Source organism: Paralichthys olivaceus, chromosome 8 (assembly GCF_024713975.1).
Source record: "Paralichthys olivaceus isolate ysfri-2021 chromosome 8, ASM2471397v2, whole genome shotgun sequence".
NCBI lineage: Eukaryota > Metazoa > Chordata > Actinopteri > Pleuronectiformes > Paralichthyidae > Paralichthys > Paralichthys olivaceus.
Genome location: NC_091100.1, coordinates 3,049,781 through 3,073,765, shown reverse-complemented (window position 1 = coordinate 3,073,765; position 23,985 = coordinate 3,049,781). Strand labels below are relative to the sequence as shown.

Here is a 23,985-nt window from a genome sequence, read left to right as displayed (position 1 = left end):
CTCAACTGAGTTTCCATTATTAAAGATTCAATATGCTTCTATTAATAAGAATGGTAGTTAGTCTGGTGACATAATAGAGAGTAAGAGGGAGAAGACAAGAGCTTTTGTCATATTAGACTAAAAGTGTGAACTTATATGTACGAATATTTCCCTTGATTTGTATTGAACCCTTAAAACTACCAGTGGAAAGTAGTTGGTTCAGTTTTGCTGTCAGCCTCATGCTCCTCTCTAACACTGTTGAAAAGCTCTGTTGTTGTATGGCTGCTGCTGTATTTTGGATTTGTGGTGTTGAACAGAGAACTGCTGTAAAATGCACTTTACAAGCATCATTTATTTGGCTGCCGTCGCCTTTTCCAGTGCTGCTGAAGTGGTGACGGTCACATTTACCTTTCTCACTCTCACTCTCACTCGTCTATGGCCTACATTTCAAAAGCTCTATTTTTTTTTACTTTTTGCAATTTGCGCTTTGTGATGCTGTTAGTGGTCGTTTTCAAAGAAATGACTGTTTGCTCACCATAGTCAGAGAAAGTATGAGACATATGATGCTGTTTCAGTTTTGCTTTCATCAAATGTGTTGTACATGTTTGTGGATGAAAAAGAGACTAGTAGTTGAAATCTCAACGGTATGCCCCCCAACAAAGCCAGGTAAAGTGAAAGCGGAGACCGATATTTCCTAAACATGCTGGAAGTGGTTGACCAATCGCAACAGAGTGGGCCAGCTGGCCAATCAGAGCAGACTTTAATTTATTAGGAGGAGGCTTAAAGAGAGAGGAGCTAAAAACAAGTGTTAGAGACAGAGGCTGAAAAGAGGAGCAGCAGCGATGGACAGTTTGAGGAAAGTGAACATTACTTTTCAAGTAACGACACAAGACGTATCAATGAAACAACGTTATTACGCTACATCCATATCAATCCAGTGCATCTGAGGTCGAGGTTTTCTTTTATGAACTTGAGTTTTCAACGACTGGATGTAGACCTCTGGGTGGACCGGGAAGAAAAGACAGGAGGTCAACAAAAGTCATTTGGACCTATTTCCCCCGGGAACAATGTGTGAGCCAAACGTCACAGCGATCAATCCAACACTTGTGAAGACGTAACACTCTGGACAACAGCTATGGAAAAACAAAGCAATTAACTGACGTTGCCAACCGTGGAGCCAGAGCGATGGGGTGGACAAAAACAGCTGCCTGCGCATTTAACTTTCTCTGGACTGATTAAGGTTAATGTTCTCCGAAACCAGCAGCTGTGTTGTGCTGTGTTTGGGTGTATGAGGTGTCTGGGATGGTGTCGGGAGATGACACTTAAATATTATTTATTTATGCACTTTGTTCACAATTTTGACATTTAAAAAATTGTTTGAAAATTTTAAATAGTTTGATTTAGGTCCCCCCCCCCCCCGGTGGTCCTCAAATTCACTTGAGAAGCTCCCGGCCAGTATTTTATTTTGAAATGTGGCGTTTAAAGCAACACTGTATCAATTTAACTGAGCAACAGCGCCCTCTGCAGCCACAAGTAGAAAATAATTCTGATGGCCTGAACTACACCAACCTCTATTCTTATACTTGATATTTGAAAAGTCTTGTTGTTTAATATTGGAGATAAACACTGGGCTTTAATGACTTTTAACTTATCTACAGTATGAGATGTATTTTATCTTAATCAATGAAATCATCTTCTAATGCTCTGTGTTGTGAAATCAGAGCAAAACACATTTATTTTCAAGATATTTCTAATTCAGTAGCTGCTGCAGCCTCCATGTTATGATTCGGACCACTGAATTAAAATCGTTCTTCAATCACACTGCCTTTGACTCATTTGTGTTCCTGCCTAAACTTTTTGATTCATGTACATTTTCAAAAGCTAAAAGAAAAACTCTGCTTAGTTTTTCCTCCTTTCGCTTCCTCCCCCGTCGCTCCACTGCTCCCCTGGGCCTCTCCCCCTCTCCGTCTCTGCAGTGATGGGTTAAACAGCTGACGGCTGTGTGTTTTCATTGCGGTCGAGATGTATCTTGAGAGAAGCGGTTACACAGGGAGAGAGGGAGGATGTGGGAGGAGAGGAGGAGGAGGGTGTGCAGAGGTCCAGAAGGAAATAAGTGAGAGAGACAGAAAAGAATGAAGAAAAAGGCAACTCTTTAAAGCACATATTTTCTAGAGGCCATGTACAATTTCTAAGTTAACACAGAGCTTATGTCCTTCTGCAACTCAGTTGATGTTTTGGCAGAAAGTTTCTTATTTCAATCTTTCTGAAAATCCAAGGACCTTTATTTATTTACTTAAACATTGTAAAGTAAAGTAAGTATGTAGAAAAACCAGTTGCCATTTAACAAAGATAATTTTGTTGATATTGAATAACTATAATTCCCATGAGGCCTTCTAAATGTGACAATGCCCAAAGGTGGATTTGTGAATGTGCATCATGGTTTTCTCGTGCTGACACGCAGACACACGCAGGCACACACAAACAATACCACAGTGTCATCAGACACGTCCTTGAAGATTTGAGCATATCGTCTAACCCGAGTGTGCGTTACATCAACAACATGGACATGAGCGACACTAAAAATGGATCAGCTGGTTCATGTAGCATCAAGATACACCAGAGAGACAGGCTGCGTTGGAGGGAGTCTGTTGCTTAAGAGATGCAGGGACGTTAAATATGATCCACGAAGTCCGGCTGGCACAAGATTGAAACTTTCTTTGCCAGACGACCTTGAACTGCTCTGCAGGAACCCCCTTCACATTGAGGGGGTTGCGTCGTTTCACGTAGGAATGTAGGGAAGTCAAATGAAACCTTGAACCTTAAGCCACGAGAACACCCTGAATCATTTTGGGAATCGTTTGCTGATGAGTTTTTTTTGGCTCAAACTGAGGATCCTTTGTTATGGGACAACTTTGTTTGTCGGCCTTGAAATAAAGACTGGGAAGGAGGTGGCCTTCCCCCTGTAATGTGAAACCACTTGTGTATTTATACTCAGGTTAATAGGGATCATGTGTTTCTTGTTTTCCAGCTGTGATGCTCGTAGCTTTACGGGGACCAGTTCCCCCGATGCCATGATGCTATTTATTTTGGTGCACTTGTAAAAGAAAGAGGATAATGGGGGAGTTTAAGGATGTATACTTTTCATGTATAAGAGGGAAAAGAAAGCAAGCAGAGAGAAAAATGACAACAGACAAGAAGGAGTGGATACTTTGCTTGAGAGCTTTGAAGTACATGTGTGGGTTTGGTTCTGAGAAAAGCACGACACACAAAATGAAGTACATAACCATATGGAAAATCACACTCGGAGCCACGGGGTGTTTCATCAAAAAAAGAAGCACTGTCGAGTATTGTAGTTTTAGAACGTTGAAGTAAACATATACCACTCGATGAAGAGAGAAAAGAGAGATCAGAAGAAAGAAATGCTGGCTGAAGAAAGAGATAATAGGAGACAGACAAAGATGGAGACGCCTCATTAGATTTCTCAGTTTGTGAGCGAACGCATGAGGAGCGCTGATTAGCCTGACCCACATTCACTCCCTCTGAAACTCGTGTTTAATCAAGGCTTTGAAGAGCTGCGGCTCATCGCCACTGAATGCAGTTTAACACTGTAAAGAGGAAGTTAGGGGAGGGGGAAAAGGAAAAAGACTTCCAGCCAGACACGCTAATATGCATCAGTTAGAAAGAGAAGTTTACAAGTCAAGTGTTTTTAATCGACCAGAGGATTTTAAGCATTTTTTAAAAGGTTTACTTTGCACAGAAATCATTTGATTCTGAATAACATGATAATCAAGGGAGGTGTTGTTTTACTCCCAGTTCTCCACATTTGTCCCACAGCCCAGAAACAAGCAGCTTTAACTGAAGACTCTAAATGAACCATTGGTGTGAATGTGGTGGTCAGGTTTATCACCGGCAGTGGATGTGGCAGCAGAGAAAATAAAGGAAAATAAAGGAGAGAGAGAGGAGTAAATCTGAATACCTGCATTCTACCTAACACAAGGCTTCTGCTATTAACTCAGGTAGGAATTGATTTTGTTCATTTAATGCAATACACCATTTTGCTTTAAAACCTTTTTCTTTTTCGAGAAATCTTTTAGTGTCACTCATAGTTTGTAATGTCTCTCTGTCATCTTCAATCGTGGGAAGTGTAAGTTGTTAATGGACTCTGATGTTCCTTCAATCGACTGCAGCAGCGTTGGATTCAATGTGTGTATCAGGTGTTAGACCAACAGACAGAGGTCTCACTGCAACACGAGACCATTTCTTCTCTAATATTTGAACATGCTTCTCTAATCAAAGCTGCTGTGAAACCACCTATTCTTGCAAATTTATCCGAAATCTGCAATTGACATTTACTGATGATGTCACTTTCGTTAAACAGCTGAGGCTGACTGACCGTTCCCTTACTGGAACTGGGGGATAGGTGAGAACCACCGTGGGAGGCTGAGTAATATAAGGCAGAACATGCAACAACAAAAAAAACGTTAGAGGGGAAAGAAAATGATTCTGAAAAAGACAAAAAGGAAGATGTCAGCACAGTAAAGGAGAGAGGATCAAGCAGAGAGAAAGACGAGGCAGAGGGTGAGCGAGAGGAAATAGGATTCAGAGATACTTAAAAAGATGAATAAGCAATATGAGAGGAGGATATGGGGATGAATCACACAGACCCCAAATGACCCGTTAAGCCACATGATGGAAAACTCCATCATGTCAAGCTTCAGCTGAATAGACAGCATGACAGACATGAAAAAGACCCCAGTGATGTGAGGGAGCAGGGGGGAGGAGAGCAGGAGATGACAGGCGGACAGAAGAGGAGAAAATTGGATTGAGGGAGCGAGGAAGATATTAGAGCGAGAAAGAGATGAAGGAAAAGAAAAATAGAAAGAGAGACTGAGCGAGAAGGTGCTAAAAATCTGCAAAAGTCAGATAAAAGTAAATAAATAAAATCTGTTTCTTTTTGCAACCACAGCTTCTTCTCAAAGTTTCAGTCATAATTCAAGTCAACGGGTTATAAATAGTCAAACATGTCGTGTCCGGGAGCTTTTTCATTGAATTACAATTAAGTGAAAAATCTAACTTTATTCCATGAAAATCCAAAGCTGGCCCGGTGTGATGGAGTTTCAGCCGAGCAGTTCACAGAGGGTTGATCCAAGGTTTGAGTGTCTGACTCATAAATGGAGAGTTATTGGAGGCAAGGGGGCAACAAAACATTTTCCTTTTCTCCAAATGCAATGGAAACTAGTCAAAATTAGAGTTTTTATGCAAAAGACAAGGAGAGACACAGGCTTCTATTCATACAAACTAAGCACATGGTCCAAAGTACTTGGCTCAAGTGCATTCAGGAAGTGTCCAAATACATGTTTGCTGGTTTAACACCAAAACAAAAAGTGACTGCACCAGACATGGGTCAAAAGTGTTATACGAACTCCTAATTGGTGCATTCTTGACACAACAAGTACCAAACCAATCATCTTCCTTTCTTTGTGCACCTGCCGACCTAACACACAGATGTGGGCCACTTCAGGCAATGATGCAAAACTCCTGACCTTCTTGTAGCTCAAATGAAATAGATGTGAGCCTAATGTGGTTCAGTCGTCAAATAGCAACGGTGGCCCAAGCATCCCAAAACAAAGGTGGGTCTTTTTTTGCTCTGGGCAAGGTGTAATCTAAATTTACAATCTGTTCTTTAATGGTGTGAAGTTAATTGAAAATAAGTTTGAAGTGTTGGTCGAAAATTACAACTGCATTGGTCTAAAACTAGCTCCTCTCTAGATAGGACCCACAGATGTTAGATAAAGGTAAATAAGGTGTGATTTTAAGGGATATTATTTAGCGGTAATTCTTAAGTTTCTTGTCCTGTAGCTATATCAGGAGAAAGTGCAGGTTGCACAAATCAAACATAGTCAACACTTTATATTTTCATGTACTGATGCTGCATGAGAGATTTACAGAAAACTACAGGTATTTCTATGTGTGTGTGTTTGTATTTAAGTTTGTCCTGTAACTACAGAACTCTTTCACATGCACTGCTCCTCAGTAATTGGCTTTCAAGTTCACAGAGGTAGCTTTTAACTGGCTTACTGCTCTCATGCACACACTCTCACACACAGATATTAAAGACAGACGTTTCAAAGTGAGAGAGAGAGAAACTGCAGAAAGTACTTCTGACTTGTATTCATTACACACACACACACACACACACACACACACACTCCCTGGCCTTCCCACCATGTGTCTCTTCTTCACACTGAGCTGAGAGACGACACGGTGCAACAGAGAGACTGGCAGTTTTGCAAAAGTTTTACATTCATGCAACACTGATGAAATGTGGAAGGAAAACCTCAAAACCTCACTTTACAGAATACTATTCGGAAGACTTCTCCTCTCTCTGTAAAGCCTCCCCCTCTCTCCATGAACTGAAGAGTTCAACAATCTCCACATCAGATGAGCGAAGACATGAAATTCACATCTGCAGCCAAGTCCTGCAGGACTCTGGTGCTGCTTGGCCTGCTGTTGATGACATGCATTCATACACTGGGAGCCAAGAGGAATGAAAACGGAGCCTTGGAGAGAGAGTGGATTAACCTAGAACATATGGAGGCCGCAGGAAGCAGGGAACTCTGATTGCAGACTTAAAGGAAACTGAAGTGCAGTTCATGCCAAACAGTCGTTTTGCGTTTGGAATATGTTCTGTACTGATCTGCTTTGAAGATCACAGGCGTCCTGGTTGAATCAGGACAAAGATGGAGTGAGTGATACCTGTCTGCCTTCCCCCTGACGAACAGCCCTGAGCTGCTTTTAACAAATGCACTCCACACTGTGTTCTCTTCTTTCTGATGTGTTCCCATCTCCTGTCATTCTGAATCTTCCTCAGAGGAATCGTAGCATGAAATAAAAAGTCTTAAATCTTTACAAGCAAAAATCTTTAAAAATTCACAGAGAAACTTCTAAGTTCCTGACGTGAATCTTCCTAATTAATATCAGAATTCAGTGAAAAGTGTTCACAATCTCCACAATCACTGCTGCAAGGACTCTTGCTCCAAAAGTGCAAGATGGCAGCTTCACCAGTTCGTCCCAGCCTTATTGCTGTTGCCTAGTAACAGAGCTGAAGTTGAGCACAATGAGAAAGTTTTAATACCCCCTGGTTTTTGAACATGTGTACTGTTAGCCGTTCGGTTGAGTTGAAACGTGACTCTCAAGTATTGGAACGTCTTGTCGCTCGCTGGCCCCATTTCCTTTTCGGAAAAGTGGTTCGTCACTGAACTGCAATGAATCCTGGGATAGGTTGGGCCAGAGAGGGTCCAGCCTCAGAGACTTAGTTTCTCAGGGATGAGAAGACACATTTGTCGGCCAGATAATGAAGGAGCCTTTGGAAATGGTCGCTCTGCTGTGACGTCTTCAGATGAAGCCTCTGAAGAATGCCACCCTGAACTTAGAAACAGCTCATGGTTCAATTATTTTTTTCACTATAAGAAATATAAAAATGTCAAAATGTCTACATTTGATTTAATGCATCTTTAATAACAGAAAATTGAGATTATCATTCCATGCTGAGTTGAAGATTCCAGTTACAACATATTCTACTTTGATGAATGTCTTTTTCTGCACCAGTGCAGCTGCTCAGTGTCCTGCAGCTCAAGCATGAGAGTGACTGAATCAGAAACTGTGTATTTCAGAAGAACACTGTGTCTCCCTGGTCACCTTTTGTGGTAAAAACACGAGCCACTCCCTGAACATCTCAGCTTCAGGCAACCACAAACTCAAACAAACTGTTAAAATCTAAAAGAAACTCCATGCCCTCACTTTGCACTTTACATGAAGTGTTTGATTTATCTAGTTTTTTTTGTTTTACTTCTTTCTGCAATCAAGCTTCCTGTTTGGCACAAATCAGGTGTTGAACTCTTGAACTTGTGTGCTGAGCAAAGCAAACAGAAGAACGATGTCTCCATGAAGGTGAACACTTAAAATTTTACTGAGGTTGCAGCTGCTGTTTTGCATTTAGTGACTGATGATGAGCAAATACAGCAAAATCCTGTTAAGACAGGGCTTTTATTTTATTTAAGGGAATAGAGGAATGCAAACTGCTGCTATTTCTGCTGCACTCACAGACCAACACACAGGTCACAAGTCAATATATTCGTTGCATAGGTCAGTCATAAAACATTTTCATACACGAAACCGGACAATGTCTGAAAAACAGGATCTAGACATGAGTCTGCCAAGAACGCAGGAGTAGATTCTCCGTTTCAGAAAAGTTCACATGGTCCGTGCATGGAGTCCAATTAATCTGCATCTGTTGTTTGAAATTGCGTCGCTTTGTTTATCAACACTGGCATCGACCATTATCATCAAAAGCTCCCAAATCTCGTCATCGTCCCAACTCAAAGTCTTCGTTGGCTTTTTCTGCGTGTACGGTTCCTCTGTTTCATCCTGACATATTAGTTCTGGGGCAGTGTTGAGCAAGTGGGCGCGTTGATGACATTTCTAAAATTTACTCGCTTGCAGTGAATTCTCTGGGCTCAGTCGTACTTTCTCCGCACTTCTTACTAAGGTGCTTGCAGGAAAAAATCTATATCCGAATCTACTGACTCAGGCAGTTGCCTTCTCACATGCAGCCCCTCTGGAGCATTTCAGGAGAAAATCTTGCGTTCAGTGCATGTCTGAAAACAGCTAGATTGCTGCGTCCCTGCATCCGTGCAGAGGTAATTTACAGAACTTGTAGGAGTCTTGATGTCTATGGGGCCTCGGGGCAGCTTCTCACAGACTAATCTGTCAGAACATTTTGTCCTCACCACAGAAATACAAGCTCCTTTACCTCACATAGAGTCTTCATTTTTATTCTTTGTGTGTTTGCTCCACTTTGTCATTTCACTTCTGTGGCGTACGGCTGCCTCGCCGTGCAGAGCGAGCCGACAGGAAACAGAACACGACCAGGACGCAGCCCTGAGTGAGAGGAGGGCAGCCAAGGTAACGGAGACCGGGGACAGGGAGGGATTTAAAAGCAGCGCAAAAAGAGATCGCTGAAAATATATTCGCAGATACAGAGAGTTTAACCAAAGAAAAGAGATAAGACGACGACAGTAACATGGTCAGGTCAACTCATGAAATCATCCCTGAGTCCATTTGTTGGATTGTGTTTCCAGTAATTTATTAACGACCCCGGACTGAAACATGTTGCAGGAATTTACCGAGGCAGCTAAAGTGCAGCTGGGAACAAATAATCTTCATCGGACACTTTCAACCATCACAGCCTCTCTTCCTCGTGGGTTTAAACCAATGAGTGATGAGCACGAGCTGGCTCCGGGCCCGGCCGCTGAGGGAGCGAGTGACTTTGATCCAGATCACAGAGGTCTGCTTGTCAAAGGGAAATCCCCCCTCAGTTCATGTTTTAAAGTTCTGTATTACCTGGGGGATTTGACTTTACTGACGATTCTTCTCTACTGTGGTTTATTTAACCGAACATTTCCCAGATTACCTTTCAACGAGTCGTACTATATAAAATGTACTGTGCTTTCAGTTTTCTACTTGTACAATCATCCTGTGCCACTGCACTTTACTCAAGAATATTTCTGTACTAACATCTTCGGTTGTGAAAGCTGTATATTATGTATATATTCTGTAGTTTTTATTTATTCTATGGTCTTTTTTTTTTGATTCTCTTCGATAACATTTTACCTTATCTGATTCTTACTTATCTTATGTTATCTTGTCCTGACTTATCTTATCTTATCATTGCTGTTAAAACGTAATCCTCTACCAATGCCCAACGGTCCAAATCTTTGCCGGATACACTTTTAGATCCTCTCACCGTGCACGAGACCACCCGTGACACCCTTGCGTCAGATCCCTGTTTGCTGAATTCACCGCAGTAACATCTGCTGAGGAGCATTCACAAGTCCGAGTGATGTTACCCTGTATTTACAGATGAGACATTTATGTGGAGCGTGTAAAACATTAACTTTAACAAGCAGATGTGTCTTTTTTCTTTTTCATTCTTCTCACTGCAATAAGATGTTTCTATACAGCCAGAGAGGATGAGAGGAGTGAGGAGAAGATGACAGGTTTATGCAGATGACGGATATAAAGGAAGACGTGCAGCACGGTGTGATTTAAGGACTTTACTGGGGGTTTATGGGAGGTGACGTATAATGTGCAGAAGTGAAAAATATGGGGCTGATTAAAGAAGAAGAAGAAGAAAAGGGTCAGAGAGAGGAAACTTCTGTCTGTGATAGGATGAAATAAAACTCCCATTAGTCTGGACTCTGCAGGAGCAGTGATGGATGTGGAGTTTGGGGAAGGATGGATGGATGGAGGAGGAAAAGAGACAAGAGGAGAAGACAGGTAGTGAGTGTGGAGATGAAGGACATTATGGAGGGAGTATGGGGAGAAAGTCCAACTTTTTGGTGTGTGTGTGTGTGTGTGTGTAAAGACAGAGAGGGAGGGAGTGAGTGAGTGTATGGAAGAGAGGGATAGAGAGAGAGAGAGAGAGAGAGAGGTTTAGTTCCTCCTCTGAGTCTGACACCCTCAGTCTGTCCTCCTCTTCCTCCGCTGCAGAGACTCCAGCAGGTAAGAAGTCTCCACACACTGCGACCCTGTGACAGCGACTTTACGACAACTTGTCTCACTGCCTGCATGAGAATAAACCCCCCCGAGGAAAGAAGGGAATAGAAAGAGAGGGAGGAGGAGAAGAAGAAGAAGGAGAAGAAGAAGAGGAAACACCCGGCGGCGCGTTTGCGTGCGTGCACAGACGTGCAGGATTCAAGAAGTTATTCACAAGTCGCCAACTCAGCAGCAGCTGCAGCAGCTGTGTGTGTGTGTGTGTGCATGTGCTTGGGGTTTCGTGCACGTATCGTTTGTGTACGTGTGTGTTGTGTTGTGTGTGTGCATGTTGTGTGTTTTCAGTAGTGCGCGCGTTGTTTATGCGGACTGCAGGCGCGTGCCAATCTGATGCTCTGGCTCTGTTGTAGACGTGGCTCCCTCAATGATTTCATTATGACTGTTGCACGTGTGTGTGTGTGTGTGTGTGTGTGTGTGTGCGTGTGTGTGTGTGCGCGTGTGTTCAGTTCATTCTCGGTGTGTTGTCATCAGGATCATGCTGCAGATTGTGCTTGTTGCTGAGGTTTGTGGGGGTTGGTTGATGTGGTGAAAATGAATTTAACCTCCAGTAAAATGAACAGTTAGTAGTTACACTGCAGTTGGTTAACATTGGTACTATTGAACATATTGTGCTACAATACACCTGAGAAGTGTGGAGGGGAAGATGTAGAGTTTTCCAGATGTGAGCCACATCCAGACAGAGATATCTGGAGATATTAGCCCGATGAAATGCTCTTAACGATCTGTTTCATTTCTTCTTCCCATATTGTGAGTATATATTATAATTGTGAGAACGATGCTTCTATGATATGCTGCGACTTCAGAATTATTGAGTCGTCCTCAAACACCTCAACAACACACTGTCACTTTGTATTGTGTGTGTGCAGAGACTTTTAGAAACAGTCAGTGTTGCAGAGTGAAGTTAGAAAACTTTGTGTTCATCCTACCTGGTTTATCTGAAGTGAAGATTTTAAAGTCAATGTTTCAATGAGTCTGATAATCTACCTACACCTCCACCAATGCCCAACGGTCCAAATCTTTGCCAGATACAGTTTTAGATCCTCTCACCGTGCATGAGACCACCCGTGACGAACCCTGCGTCAAATCCCAAGTTCACAACTTCTCAAAATAAAAGCTCTGTAATGTAGCTGCATATAAAGCATTAGAACAACAGAACAAACATTGTGCTTTTACTTTGTAGACAAATTGCTAAAGAGGAAGTGGTTCTATGAATGTTGTTGGCAGAGATCAGTTTGATATGGGGAAATAAAAATGATCAAGTTTAAAAATGATCTGGTGGCAATTAGTTACCAAACGCTGCTGCAGTTTATCCAAGGACATATAATAAGACTCAACTTTAGCGATATAAAGATACGTTTGTTAATATTAAACTTATTGCATGTCCAAATACGACACTGCACTTCTTTGGTCTTTTGACAACACAAGCCAAGTGTAACTGTGTTTTGAAAGGTGCTATATACATTCAACTTCATTATTTTCCTCCTGGTGCATGCGGGACAGTGTGGGAAACAAACAAACTGAGCCCTATGTTGCACATCCACCTTGTGTTGAAGCAGCGAACACGCTGTGTCCAAGCATGTTTGACAGATGTCACAGAAATCCGCGTGTCAGCATGCTGCATTAGGAGTTGATAAGGGAAAAAAGCTTCATGCCAAATGTTTCATAACGTGGAGAATCAGCAGATGTTTTATGTTTGAGTTCTTTTGGCAAGAAACACCAGATAGTATAACTGTCCCTTCCCTTTATAATGTATTTAAGTTTCTGACAAAGCTGAAACACCCAATGAAAATTATATTACAGCTGTGGACGGCTTTTGGAGTCAAACAACCATTTCTATTGTCTAATGTTCTCGATCCTCAGTGTCAAATGGATGAAATATATATCATTGAGACTTGGGCAGGATAGCGGAGCTCAGCAGTGTGTAGTGATCACTTTGTTTTGACTCTGTTAATGTTTGCATCTAATGGGAGCACAATTACATCAGCACTTTTCTATTCTAAGTCCAGCCTTGTTAGGCTTTCGTCATCGAATGTTTGAAAGTTATTATAATAAACGTATCATCAGCTTCTTTTTAAACTTGTCTGTTGTTTTTAAATATGTCTTTAGCGTGTCTCTGTTTATGACTGATCTCGGGAGGCGTCATTTTTCTTCCGGTTTTTATTATGGAGGTCACAATAAATCAGATTCTGGGTCTATCAGCTAACGTAGTCACAACACAGACAGTAAAGATGGACGACGCATCTCCACTTCCTCCCACTATCCAGAAATCAAGCTCAAATATCCTGGATATTAACACGGCTTGTACACGGACATGTGGAGCTGTAGATTCTGTGCCGTGGCGATCAACCAATCGTCAGTCTTAGCTGTCTTTAGTTATTATAACATCAAATAATTAAAATAACTATTAAACATCACATTTATCAGAAACACTTGAACAAACAGTGCGATAAGAACTATCTGCAACTACATTCTGTTGTTGTAGTCATTGCAAATGAACAGCGATATGAGGATCAAGTAAAGAAATTGGTGAGTTGAAATGTATCCTCTGACTGTGGCGGTGAAGAAGTTGGGTATGCTAATGTTCTATCATCCGTAGTTGGAGAGAAACATGAAGGCAGAGCTGAAGCGGTTTCATTTTCCCAGAGTCAAACTCCATCCATCATCTCACATCGTGTTAACGTTCATCCATCACTGTAAAAGCTTCAGGGACTCTCTCTCCGTTATCTCTCCCAGCTTTCTCTCCGCTGTTTATTTTTTAACTTCAGCTTTCTTATCCGCCTTTTGTTTTTGTTTTCTCTTCACTGCATATCGTCTCTCAGATGATTTATGTTAGCACGTGTGGAATTGGAAGTCAGACGCTTAATGTGGGGATTGATGACAGGAAGCTGAGGAAGACAAGAAAAGTTGATCTCAAAGTCGTGTTTTTGTGTTGTTTTGTTAGTAATACTCACTTTTTAAACTCTTATAACGAGCACAATAAATTCAGAGAGGCAAGAGAAACTGGGGCTTGTGTGTCTGTGTCATGGGCAAACTGAGGAGACAGAGTCAACTGAGGATGGCTTGATATTTGGGGTCAGTGGTTCAAGATTTGGCTAATAACAAACCCTGGCTATCGCCTGATGACAAATCACCCTCTGGGGACAATGTCCAATGTATTTTGGGGCTTCCAGTGTAAACAGTGGAAATTTGGTCCACGACTCCTTCTGTTCCTTCTGACTGGCAAAGTGAGACTTGAGACATTAGTCTTACAAGAATCTTACAAGATTCTGCAGGTTCACATGTAGAATCTGTTTATAGAAATGAAGCAAACAGTGATTATGGTTAAGGTCAGAGTAAGTCTCCTGGAAATTATTCTAGGCCCGTGTTATGTCCTCCTAAGTAACTGAAACACAAGTGTGGGTGTGTTTTGTTTTTTTTCTGGTGGAGGCTAAAGGAAACTTACTGGGACTAAATTGAGTCTCTCATGGGTAGAGGCTGTTTTTTTTAAGGGTCAAGGTCTTGGTTTTGGAATTCGGGTAACAAATGGTTGAGGGTAGGGATGTGGTGATGGTTAAGGTTAGGTTAGGATAAAGAAAGTATTATCAGAAGACAAGAAATGTCCCCACACCAGTTGACACTCTCAAAAACTTGTAATTACATCCAAAGTAAAGTTTCTGGCAGGGGCCCTTCTTCAGACATCTGTAGAGAAGCCACATCTGGAGAAGAGCCAGCTCCCAAAACAGCATCAACTGGTGAGCGGACATTTGTTATCGCCTGGTTTTCTTCCTGGTTTTTTGAGTTAGGATGTGCATGCTCTCATAAACTTCCTAAGGAAATCATTATGTCAATGAGTTGTTTCCCACTGGGATAGTGTGTGTGTGTGTGTGTGTGTTTGTGTGTGTGTAGATGAGGCATTCAACGGGAACATCAGCAGCACATATCGTCCTTGGAAAAGTGTGTGACTGTTAAATATCCGTGAGAGAGATTCAGAGAGTATCAAAACACTGCTGATGTTTTTTATATCCAATTCACTCCAGGTGTGTGTGTGTGTGTGTGTGTGTGTGTGTGTGTGTGTGTGTGTGAGTGGGGAAGGTCATAAACACATTTTTTATGTCGCTCTATTCGAAACCTCTGGATCCCACGAGACACACAAGTGTAAACTGTCTGGCTTTGACCTTCAGTTGAAAATGAGAGGAAACTCAGGGGAAATCCCTCAGATGAAGTGTATTACATTCTGAGGTGTTTCAGTCTGTTTGTTGTAATTTACTTTTTTGGAATGTGAGCTTTCTCTTAATCCGACTTGTGGAATGAAGGATTTCCCACATTTGCTAGAAACCTTTCAACAGCTGCCAGATAATAAATCTGATGTACTTATGCTTATTAAGAACGAATGTGACGATAGCTGGCTAACATGTCTTGGCTGCACTGCACTCTGTTGCACTGAGACAGCTGCTGCTGCAGGAACTTGTATCTCTGCTACTTTCACGATGGATTTTTGTCCTGAGATTTACTGTCAGTGTTTTAAACTCTTGAGTTGAGATAACGCTCGAAACCAAATATATTTATTATGGAAACATCTTGACACTTGACCAATTTTCCACAGGAATGTAATAAAATACAACAACACAAATTTAAAAAATCGACAGAAAAATGTTGGTTTTGGTTTCGTGGCTTTTTCTTTCTCTAGCTTGTCGGACGGTCACTTATCTTTTCAAAGTTTATTAACACTGAACAGAATTGGTCCAAATTCAACTCTGCACTTTCTCGAGCTCCTAATGTTTCACTTGCCAAAGGTGAAGCCAATGAGATGAATGGTTCTCGAGATATGCGAGCCACAAAAACAAAGATAGATCAAATGAATCACGTATTATAAGATGGTTTCCAACAGTTTGAAAAGCGTTTTTACACTTTCCTTTCTCTCCTCTCACTCGCAGGTTGTTTCAACCATGTTAGTTTTGTGCATGAGGCTGCTTCTGCTCCTCCCCCTGGTTTGCTGTGTCCCCTCCCCCTCTCGACCTCCGTCCAGACTCTGCAGACGGTGCTGCGACCACCCCGAGCCGTCGCCGGCCACAGCCCAGTACCAGATGCCGGAGGTCCGCACAGTCATCAACATGACCATCCTCAAAGGTACTAATTAACAAAGGAATCACCTTCAGCAGCTGATTGCGTCTGCTCCTCTGTGAGATCACTGCTTTTTACAGACGCCACAAAGGCAGCACAGGTTATAAAGCCCACCTCCTCCATGTGAGCAGACAGGACATGTACCAAACTTATGTCCAAATCTTTTTTTCCCCCAAAGATGGTTCTAGTTCTTATCAAACTGGAATTTGTTCAAGTCATAATTTTTCCGATAAGTTTTGGGACTGCCGACTGTGAAGATGTGCGTGTCTGTGTGATTATTTATTTGGATTAAGTTTGGATTAAAACCTCGGGGAAAAGAGAAAGAGGCCGATAAGTGTGAAAAGAGATTACATTTACAATAGTTTTGACAGCTACAGTCGGAGTTGGAGAGTTGTGAGAACACATGTTTTTAATTTTCAGAGACGTCGCAGCCAGTTTCCATCTGATGAGTCATCACTCTGTTGTTTAATCTGCTGGTTCTTTGGTAACTGAACATGCCAAGTGTGTTCTGACCCACCAGCAACCCCCGACCCGGTCCAACTGCTGAACCACATACAAAAGAAATATCCTTCTGTACACACACACACTTAATTAAGGCTTTGTTGAAAGTTTTCTACAAAAGATATTTTAATTTCCTGGACAAAATACTTTCCACTGGGCCACAAACTCACTGCACTGTCGGACAAAAAAATTGGACCAACGCATATAAAGTCCTGATAAACTTGAAGAAGGATTAACTCCACCTTTATTACATCCACTGAGGAAACACCCTGAAACTTAGGGCTGGACGATTTGTACATCATGTCCAATTTGTTTAAACTCTGTCACTAATGTGGCATGAGATGGAAGAAACCAAATATACTTGTGCAGATCACTCACTTTCTTTTACATTTTGAGATTAACTGATGCGTTTTTCAACATTCTGTTAAAATCTCAGAGAATAATTCACGGACCTTGTGATGAAACAAATCAGACGTGTCTGCAGGTTTTACTTACTTTCCACTGTGAAATAAAAATCGTTTGTTGGGACGATGTTAAAGTTGAAGAAAAGACAAACACTCCAAAACTCTGTTATCAACTTTATTGAAAACCAAATGATTTAAATATAATCCATGATTGTTGGCGAGAAGCCGGTGAGGGGATCATGTCTTTGACTTTATGAATGTAGGAATTACATAATGCTTTTACAGGGAAGGGCTGTTATTTCGGAAAATTAAATCTGGTGCTTCCTTGCAAAATGGGATGATGAAATGGTTCACAGTGTCACTGATTTGCATTCATACATACAAACACACACACAGGCGCACAACTATGCACAAAGACGAAGTTAAGGATAAACAGTTGGCTAAACACAAATGTTACACACAAACCCTCACTACATTTTCAACTGAGTGTTTCAATGACTCACTGGAAAACATTAACAGCTACTGAGTTCCTGCATGCGTGTGTGTGTGTGTGTGTGTGTGTCTGAGCACTACTGTGTGCATCTGGTTCTGCTCCCACAAAGCCACAGTGATCACATCTAAGATCTCACCCAGCTCAAAAGAAACCAGAAGCTTCAGTCAAGGTCAGACGATTCTGCAGCGATGCGTTTTAAACTGTACATCAACATTTAAAGGATTTACTTTCCTCTCACACCGAGTTAAGATATTCAGCCTTGATTAAGTTCAGTTAAAATACAAATCGCATAATCACCTGTACTGACAAGATCTGTTCGGGACCTTCAGATGTCATCTTAAAATATTGTTTGGCACATTATAGTTTTACGTAATTTCTCATTCTAGCCATTCAAATGATATTTAATGACAAATGTAAGATGTCAGTTTGCTTCATAAGTCAATGGTTCCCATCTGTTGTGGACTGCCGGCTCACTCTCAGTGGGTAGTGAGAAAATGAGTATTGAATTTCAGTCAGTTGCTGTTTGCAGCCTCTCCAGAGTCTTTGTTTTACTCTGTGAACTGTGAATCTATGCGCTGGTGCAATTCTTTAAACTCTTCATTCCAATGTAGTTTTTCTTGAGTTGAGTTGATTCTATGTGTTTGTTGTAAAACCTCTTATTTCTTAAGAGTTTAAAGCCCCAGTTGATATTTTTTACTCGTTGATGCATGTGTCCACTGTGAGCTCAGCCTCCACCAGTTGAGAAATCATGATACTTATTTAATAGAAAACCGATTTATTTGTTGACGGATACAAATCGGGCGACATGAAGTCTGGCTTTGTTTAACTCATGTTAATTATAAGGGATCTATTACAGATAATGTCCAGCTTGAAACATTTGAACAGTTCTAAAACTAACCAATAACTCCCATATTTGCGACAACTTTATAGTTTTTCAGTGTCTTGTTTGCACAAATGCACGTATCCCCTCCAATGGCAACATTATATGCATCATATCTACGAATGCATGATAAATGTCAGGGATTTTGTCTCTCCAGTCTTTTCCATCATGGCTCTGTTAGAAGCGGCAGAGACCAGGTTGAGGGTGAATGCAGGAACCATGACGTAACTTCTCTAAAAGCAGATACTTGAGTTTTAGTTTCACAAAGAGTGAGCAGGACAAGGCAGAGACCTGCAGAGTTAACAAGCAGCCATGCGTGCAGTTGTTGTTTGACTCCAGGATGAAGGATCAGCTCCATATAAGGACGTAAGAGCAGAGGTGGCAGCTGAGCTGCTGTTTGTGGAAAATACTGAGTCTACTTGGGTTTCTGTGTGGACGCTGGTCACAGGCAGACAGATCACTGTGGATGTGTGGGGGGGCGGGGGGGGGCGGGGGGACGAGCTATCTTTACCTCTGGTCTTCAGGAAGAGTGGATAATGGTGAGCGAGGGCAGCGCTCAGGCCTCCTCCTGTGGTTAACTCAAGTTCTGCCTAACGGGATTCAAAACTGCGACCTAGAAACAACAACAGAGATTTGACAAATAAGTTGCTTTTGGGTCCATGTTAGAATTTTTGAAGCTTATAGTTGATTCACACAGATTTATTCAGCGCTGAATGCTTGGAAATACGTCATCCCTCAAATAAAATTGTCACCTCCAACAATTCCAATAAGTTTCTCAATTTATTGTCGAGGGAATGTTTTCATAGCTCCAAGGCATTTTTTATTTCCAGCTGCTTCATTGAGATATGAGGATGAAGTTTAAGAAGCGTCACTTGAGTGGGTGTATGTTGGCTCATTAATCCTTTTCAGAGCATGTTGTCATGTCATATGAATTTAAAACCCAGACAGAAAAACAGTGTCGAGCTGTTGTAAGGAAACATATTGTAAACAAGAAGCGAGCAAATAATCATTTCCAGCAAATTCTTCAGGTGACGTGTGTCTGGTTTCATAGACGATGCGTCTTCACTTCTTCTACTAACAGAAACTAACACTTCCATCTTGCAACGACGACATTATTTGGAAATAATCAATAAAAATTAAGCATTAATCTCAGATGTTTCTGTCTGCACCGCTCATCTGTGTTTCGTCTTTTCTTCTCAGGTGACAAAGGAGACAAAGGCGATAAAGGTACACCTGGAAAACCAGGTCTGGAGGGCACCCCCGGTTACCGAGGACCCATGGGCCCTAAGGGCAGCAAAGGCCAGGCGGGTTCCCCCGGTGACGCCTGCAAGATCCCTCACTCCTCCTTCTCCGTGGGACGTCGAAAGTCCCTGCACAGCGTGGACTACTATCAGGCGCTGGTGTTCGACACGGTGTTCGTCAACCTGCACGAGCACTTCAACATGTTCAAGGGCAAGTTCTACTGCTACGTGCCAGGGATCTACTTCTTCAACATCAACATCCACACCTGGAACTTCAAGGAGACCTACCTCCACCTGATGCACAACGACAAGGAGCAGGTGATCCTGTACGCGCAGCCCAGCGAGAGGTCCATCATGCAGAGTCAGAGCGTGATGCTGGACCTGGCGCTGAACGACGAGGTGTGGGTACGACTCTACAAGAGGGAGCGGGAGAACGCCGTCTACAGCGACGACGTGGATGTTTACATCACCTTCAACGGATACCTGGTGGCTCCGAGCATCCAGTGAGAACATGGAGATAACGAGCGGATCGGCAATAACCTCTGGGTCGGATTATTTCGATGTTTTTTTTTGGCCATGGATTCTACTTTCTCCCAAGACAGAAGAACTAAATATGACTTTACAAGTTTGGTGCTATTTTCACTCTCAGCCTGGAAAGAACTTTAAAGTGGACTTCCCATAAAACATATTAGAATCAAAAGGAGCAATAATAAAGAGAAAGGTAACGAAGCACACGATTAGGAAAGAATGTTAAATAACTTCCTTTGTGCTAGAAATACTTTTTTTTTTTTTTAAACATATTTTCTTCTTCTGTGCTATGCTACTTCTCTTCGCTCCTTTCAGGGACTTTTTAAAAGTTCTTGTAATTATCTTATCAGGAATCATAAATCTGTGCAATCATTTGTATATTTGTGCTAATGTGAGCAGTGAGATTAAAATGTATTTGCACAGGCCGCTGTTCAAACATTCAGCACACGTTTCCTTGGTGCCTTTCAGAAGAACAATTTAAAGGGTCAGTTCACCCCCCCCCCCCCCGAATAAACAAGAAAACTCCCACTTATCCTGATCCAGTGTGCCCAGGCAAATAGTTTAAATTGATGTGACATAAGAATTCAGCCACTGCACGAGATTTTAAGAACTTTGCCTCAGAGGTTTTAAAATGAGCTAATTGGATGGAATATGATTATTCCTATAAATTCATATTTTAAACATATAAGACAATTTTATTTGCAATTAATGTTGTTTCAATGACTTTTCATTTCTTCCTATGATATTTCTATTACGTCTTATGTCGTCCTTGACAGTGAAAACCTCTAGAACCGGTTTGGTGTCATTATGTTCCTGTTCCATGAGCAGACGGTGATTTGTTCATCTTTAACATGGGGATGGGTCCTGTTGGTCTCGATGCCTCTAAACTCACAATCAAGTGAGTGTCGAGTGAGTTTGTGCTGAATCCTCCACCAACCACCACCCACTGATTAGGGTTGGGTACCAACCAAATAACGTTAGCGCAACCAAGCACAACCGAGGTTAAAGTGATCGGTAAGAGAGCCGGTTAAATCATCTGGGTGAGACACCAAGTCGAATCTAATGTAAGTGGCTTACACAAGCAGCACTACATTTCTGTTGTCTGTAATTGGAGGCAATGGCGAGCTTACGCTTTTCAAAAATGTAACCGCACAAAGAAAAAACTGGATGCGTCCTTTTGTCCAGATCCACACACCAGATTCTTTCTCCGCCCACAAACAAGGGCAAAACAATTACAGTCAGATCCTCAACTATGCTGATCCTGAATCTCCGACAAAATCATCGACATTTTCGATTTGTGCCTTTTTCTTGAACTGACCCTTTAAACGTGAGCATTTCAGAACATATCAAAGATAAAAAATAAAAACTGTGGTGCTTTATTATCAGATGCAGGAATGCATTATGGGTTTTAATGATGAGATGTCATGTATTGTTACAGACGTCGAACTGCAGAGCAGTTTATGTAAATAGCTGTATAATAGCTCATATCTGTGCTAACACTTAACGCTGCTGGGGCTGGACTGTGTGTTTGCTTGTATTTCTGCTTCACAGAGTCTTTGTTCTGCATCGCTCAACAGCATAAAGACACTTGATTATCAGAAATAAAAGGTTTTCATCATTTTTCAAGAAACCAGGAGCCATTAAAGCGTCACTATTGTCACACCACACAGTTTAGGAGTTGGCTCACAATTGAGCCACTCTGACGGGAAATGTTTTTTTGTGATTTAACCTTCAAAACTGGCAGCAATATACAAACAGAGAAAAATAAATCCCCAAATTTTTGGAGTCAGCGGACGGGCCTCTGCAGAGAGCCAGCTCCATCTGTTGGGCCATATCTCTCCCATTAGCTGTAATACTGTCCTCGGGGAGTTTGTGCTGGAGGGAAAGCAGACTGCAGTGTTATAAATACTTTAAGCTCTGAGTGGAGATCTGAGAAACTCCAGTTTCTACAGTTTCCTGGATCATCAGCTCAGGCTAGCGGAGGCTGTTCCAACATGCACAGTAGGCGAGATGTTAGTTAAAATGAGCACTGGCTGATTTAGTTCACTTTAATATGTATACGCAAGTAGGTCAAATGAAATGATTCTTTTCGTTTGGCCTAGTTCAGGTTAGTCTGACTTAGTTTTGTCATTTGAACATTGATTTAAAAACTAGAATCACACTCAGCAGAGAACAGTGCCCTGTTTCATCAAGATCCATGAATTATTCCCTGAGAATTGAAAGCATGGAAAACGTTCCTGGATCCACTCCCTGCTCGGAAGCGTCACCACATTTTAATGGTACCTTTCCGGACCCATACCACATCCTTTGTGGAAACCTGTCTTCTTGTTTTTGTGTAATCTTGCACACAACCCAGAGGTGAAGACATAACCTCACAGGTAAAAATGCTTTATGACCAAACCCGGGTGATGAATAAATCAAAATTTAACGTATTAATAATCACTCGCAGAAAGTTTGCAGCTCATACACGTTACACAAACTGTATTCACGCTCACTTTGTTACCCATTAAAAATAACTGCACACACTTACCCTCACAGTCAGTTGCAACAACCAGCTCATTTAATTTGACTTTTACAGGAACGATGAAAACCAGTGGACAGATGAGGCAGTTTCACTTCATCCAAATAAACAATAAACAATCAAGTGGTGTAAAATCACGTGTAATTATCCCCGCTGAGCGTTAAACACTGTTAAACACAAGCAAAACCAACAAGCAGACAGTTACACACTGTTAAACACAAACAAAACCAACAAGCAGACAGTTACACACTGTTTAACGCTGGAAGATAAAGTCTCTATGTTGAAAAAACATAATTTTTCAAATTTATTTTATACAATTTCAGTAATTTTATCTTTTATTTTGTTTTATTGACCTATAAAAGCTTATTGACACGAAGCATTTAAAGATACGTGAAGTAAAAATACAGATGTAGACGCTGACGGATCATTTTCTACTCTACAGTTCAAGGGTCGTGCATTTGTCTTCTTCTCGAACGTGGTTCTCACGAAACTAAAGCCCACCTCCCTTTACACTCACAGACCTACAGGAGAAACCTGGAGACTAAACCTGGTTAACAGGAGCCAGGAGGAGGTGCAAGTTGAAAACAGAGCAGAAGAAGTTAAAGAACCAAAACTAACATCTTAACACGGTTTGTCTGTAAAAAATAACGGACGGGGGGGGGGTTCACAAGCTTTACAGCTCAGCAGAGAGAGACAGTATCAGCGCAGCTTTGTGAGGCCTCCTGCACTCCAGCTCTGCACTTATGTAACTGATGCAGAGGGGAAATTCGGGGGCGGGGGGATGGTAATGATAACTGGATGTTACGAGACTATGAAGACAGTTTAAAAGTTGTTTAATTTAGGTTGGGGGGGAGTTTGAAGGCCGAGCCTCGAGGCCGACAGTTGTTCTGAGGGCCGACTGAACAGAAACCTGTTTTCTCGCAGATTAGAAACAGGAAGCGGCGCTGAGTTCTGAGGCAGCGCTCTCTTAATTACGTCCACGTGACCTCTGACCACACTCGTCAGAGGTAGACAGCACTGAGGGGAGGACACAGAGAGGAGGGAAACAGGTAGGAGCAGATGAAGGGAAGTTTAAGGGAAAGAAGAAAAGCGTAAGTTATGTAAAAAATGTGCTTGACAGATGGTGAAAGAAAAACTGATCCCTGACAATTTCATCAACTCACAGAATAACATTTCTTTAAAGCAGAGAATCCACAAAGATATGAATGTTTAAAATCTACGGTTTCCAGATCTGCACCCTGGCACTGCTGCATAAACAGAGACGACGGGACGGCACCAGAGAGAGAGAGAGAGACAGAGAGAGAGAGAGAGAGAGAGAGCCAATGAAGCTTTTATATAACCTCCAATGTAAGCAACAGCATTTCTACAGCTGCAGACTGTGTGTGTGCGTGTGTGTGTTAGCTAATGGAGACACACTGAGGTCATTTATGTTGGCATCACATTGCAGTAGTCGACACTGATTGTTTCTTGGCGTGTCGGTGCACAAGGTTAGCAAAGACGGAAAAAGACGCAGCAGGCACCGAAAAAAAGGTGCATGAGTCCTTAAAGGAAATCAAACACAACGTTGGGTCGGTCGGAGAACTGAAGTCACGTTTGCATGGTCTGATTCACCAGCTGATTTGTGGAGACTCGTATAATTAGAGGCTCGTTCTCAGATGCAGGTGACGTTATCGTTTATCCTTGATGCGACTTCTTTTATCAGTCAAGCAGCCGTCAGACACGCA

General features: G+C 41.8%; 1 protein-coding gene across 2 annotated transcripts; it reads left to right on the top strand.

Moving 5' to 3' along the window:
* Positions 1–10,393: 10,393 nt before the first annotated feature.
* c1qtnf6b (C1q and TNF related 6b) lies at positions 10,394–21,370 on the top strand. Of its 2 annotated transcripts, none has more exons than XM_020102658.2 (3): positions 10,394–10,542; positions 15,507–15,699; positions 19,172–21,370. In XM_020102658.2, the coding sequence occupies exons 2-3, from the start codon at positions 15,519–15,521 to the stop codon at positions 19,717–19,719; spliced, it is 729 nt and encodes a 242-aa protein (XP_019958217.2). In that variant the 5' UTR covers positions 10,394–10,542; positions 15,507–15,518; the 3' UTR covers positions 19,720–21,370. The 2 variants fall into 2 exon arrangements, with proteins under 2 accessions (XP_019958217.2, XP_069385423.1); XM_069529322.1 differs by lacking the exon at positions 10,394–10,542 and adding an exon at positions 10,620–10,711.
* The last annotated feature ends 2,615 nt before the right edge of the window (positions 21,371–23,985 follow it).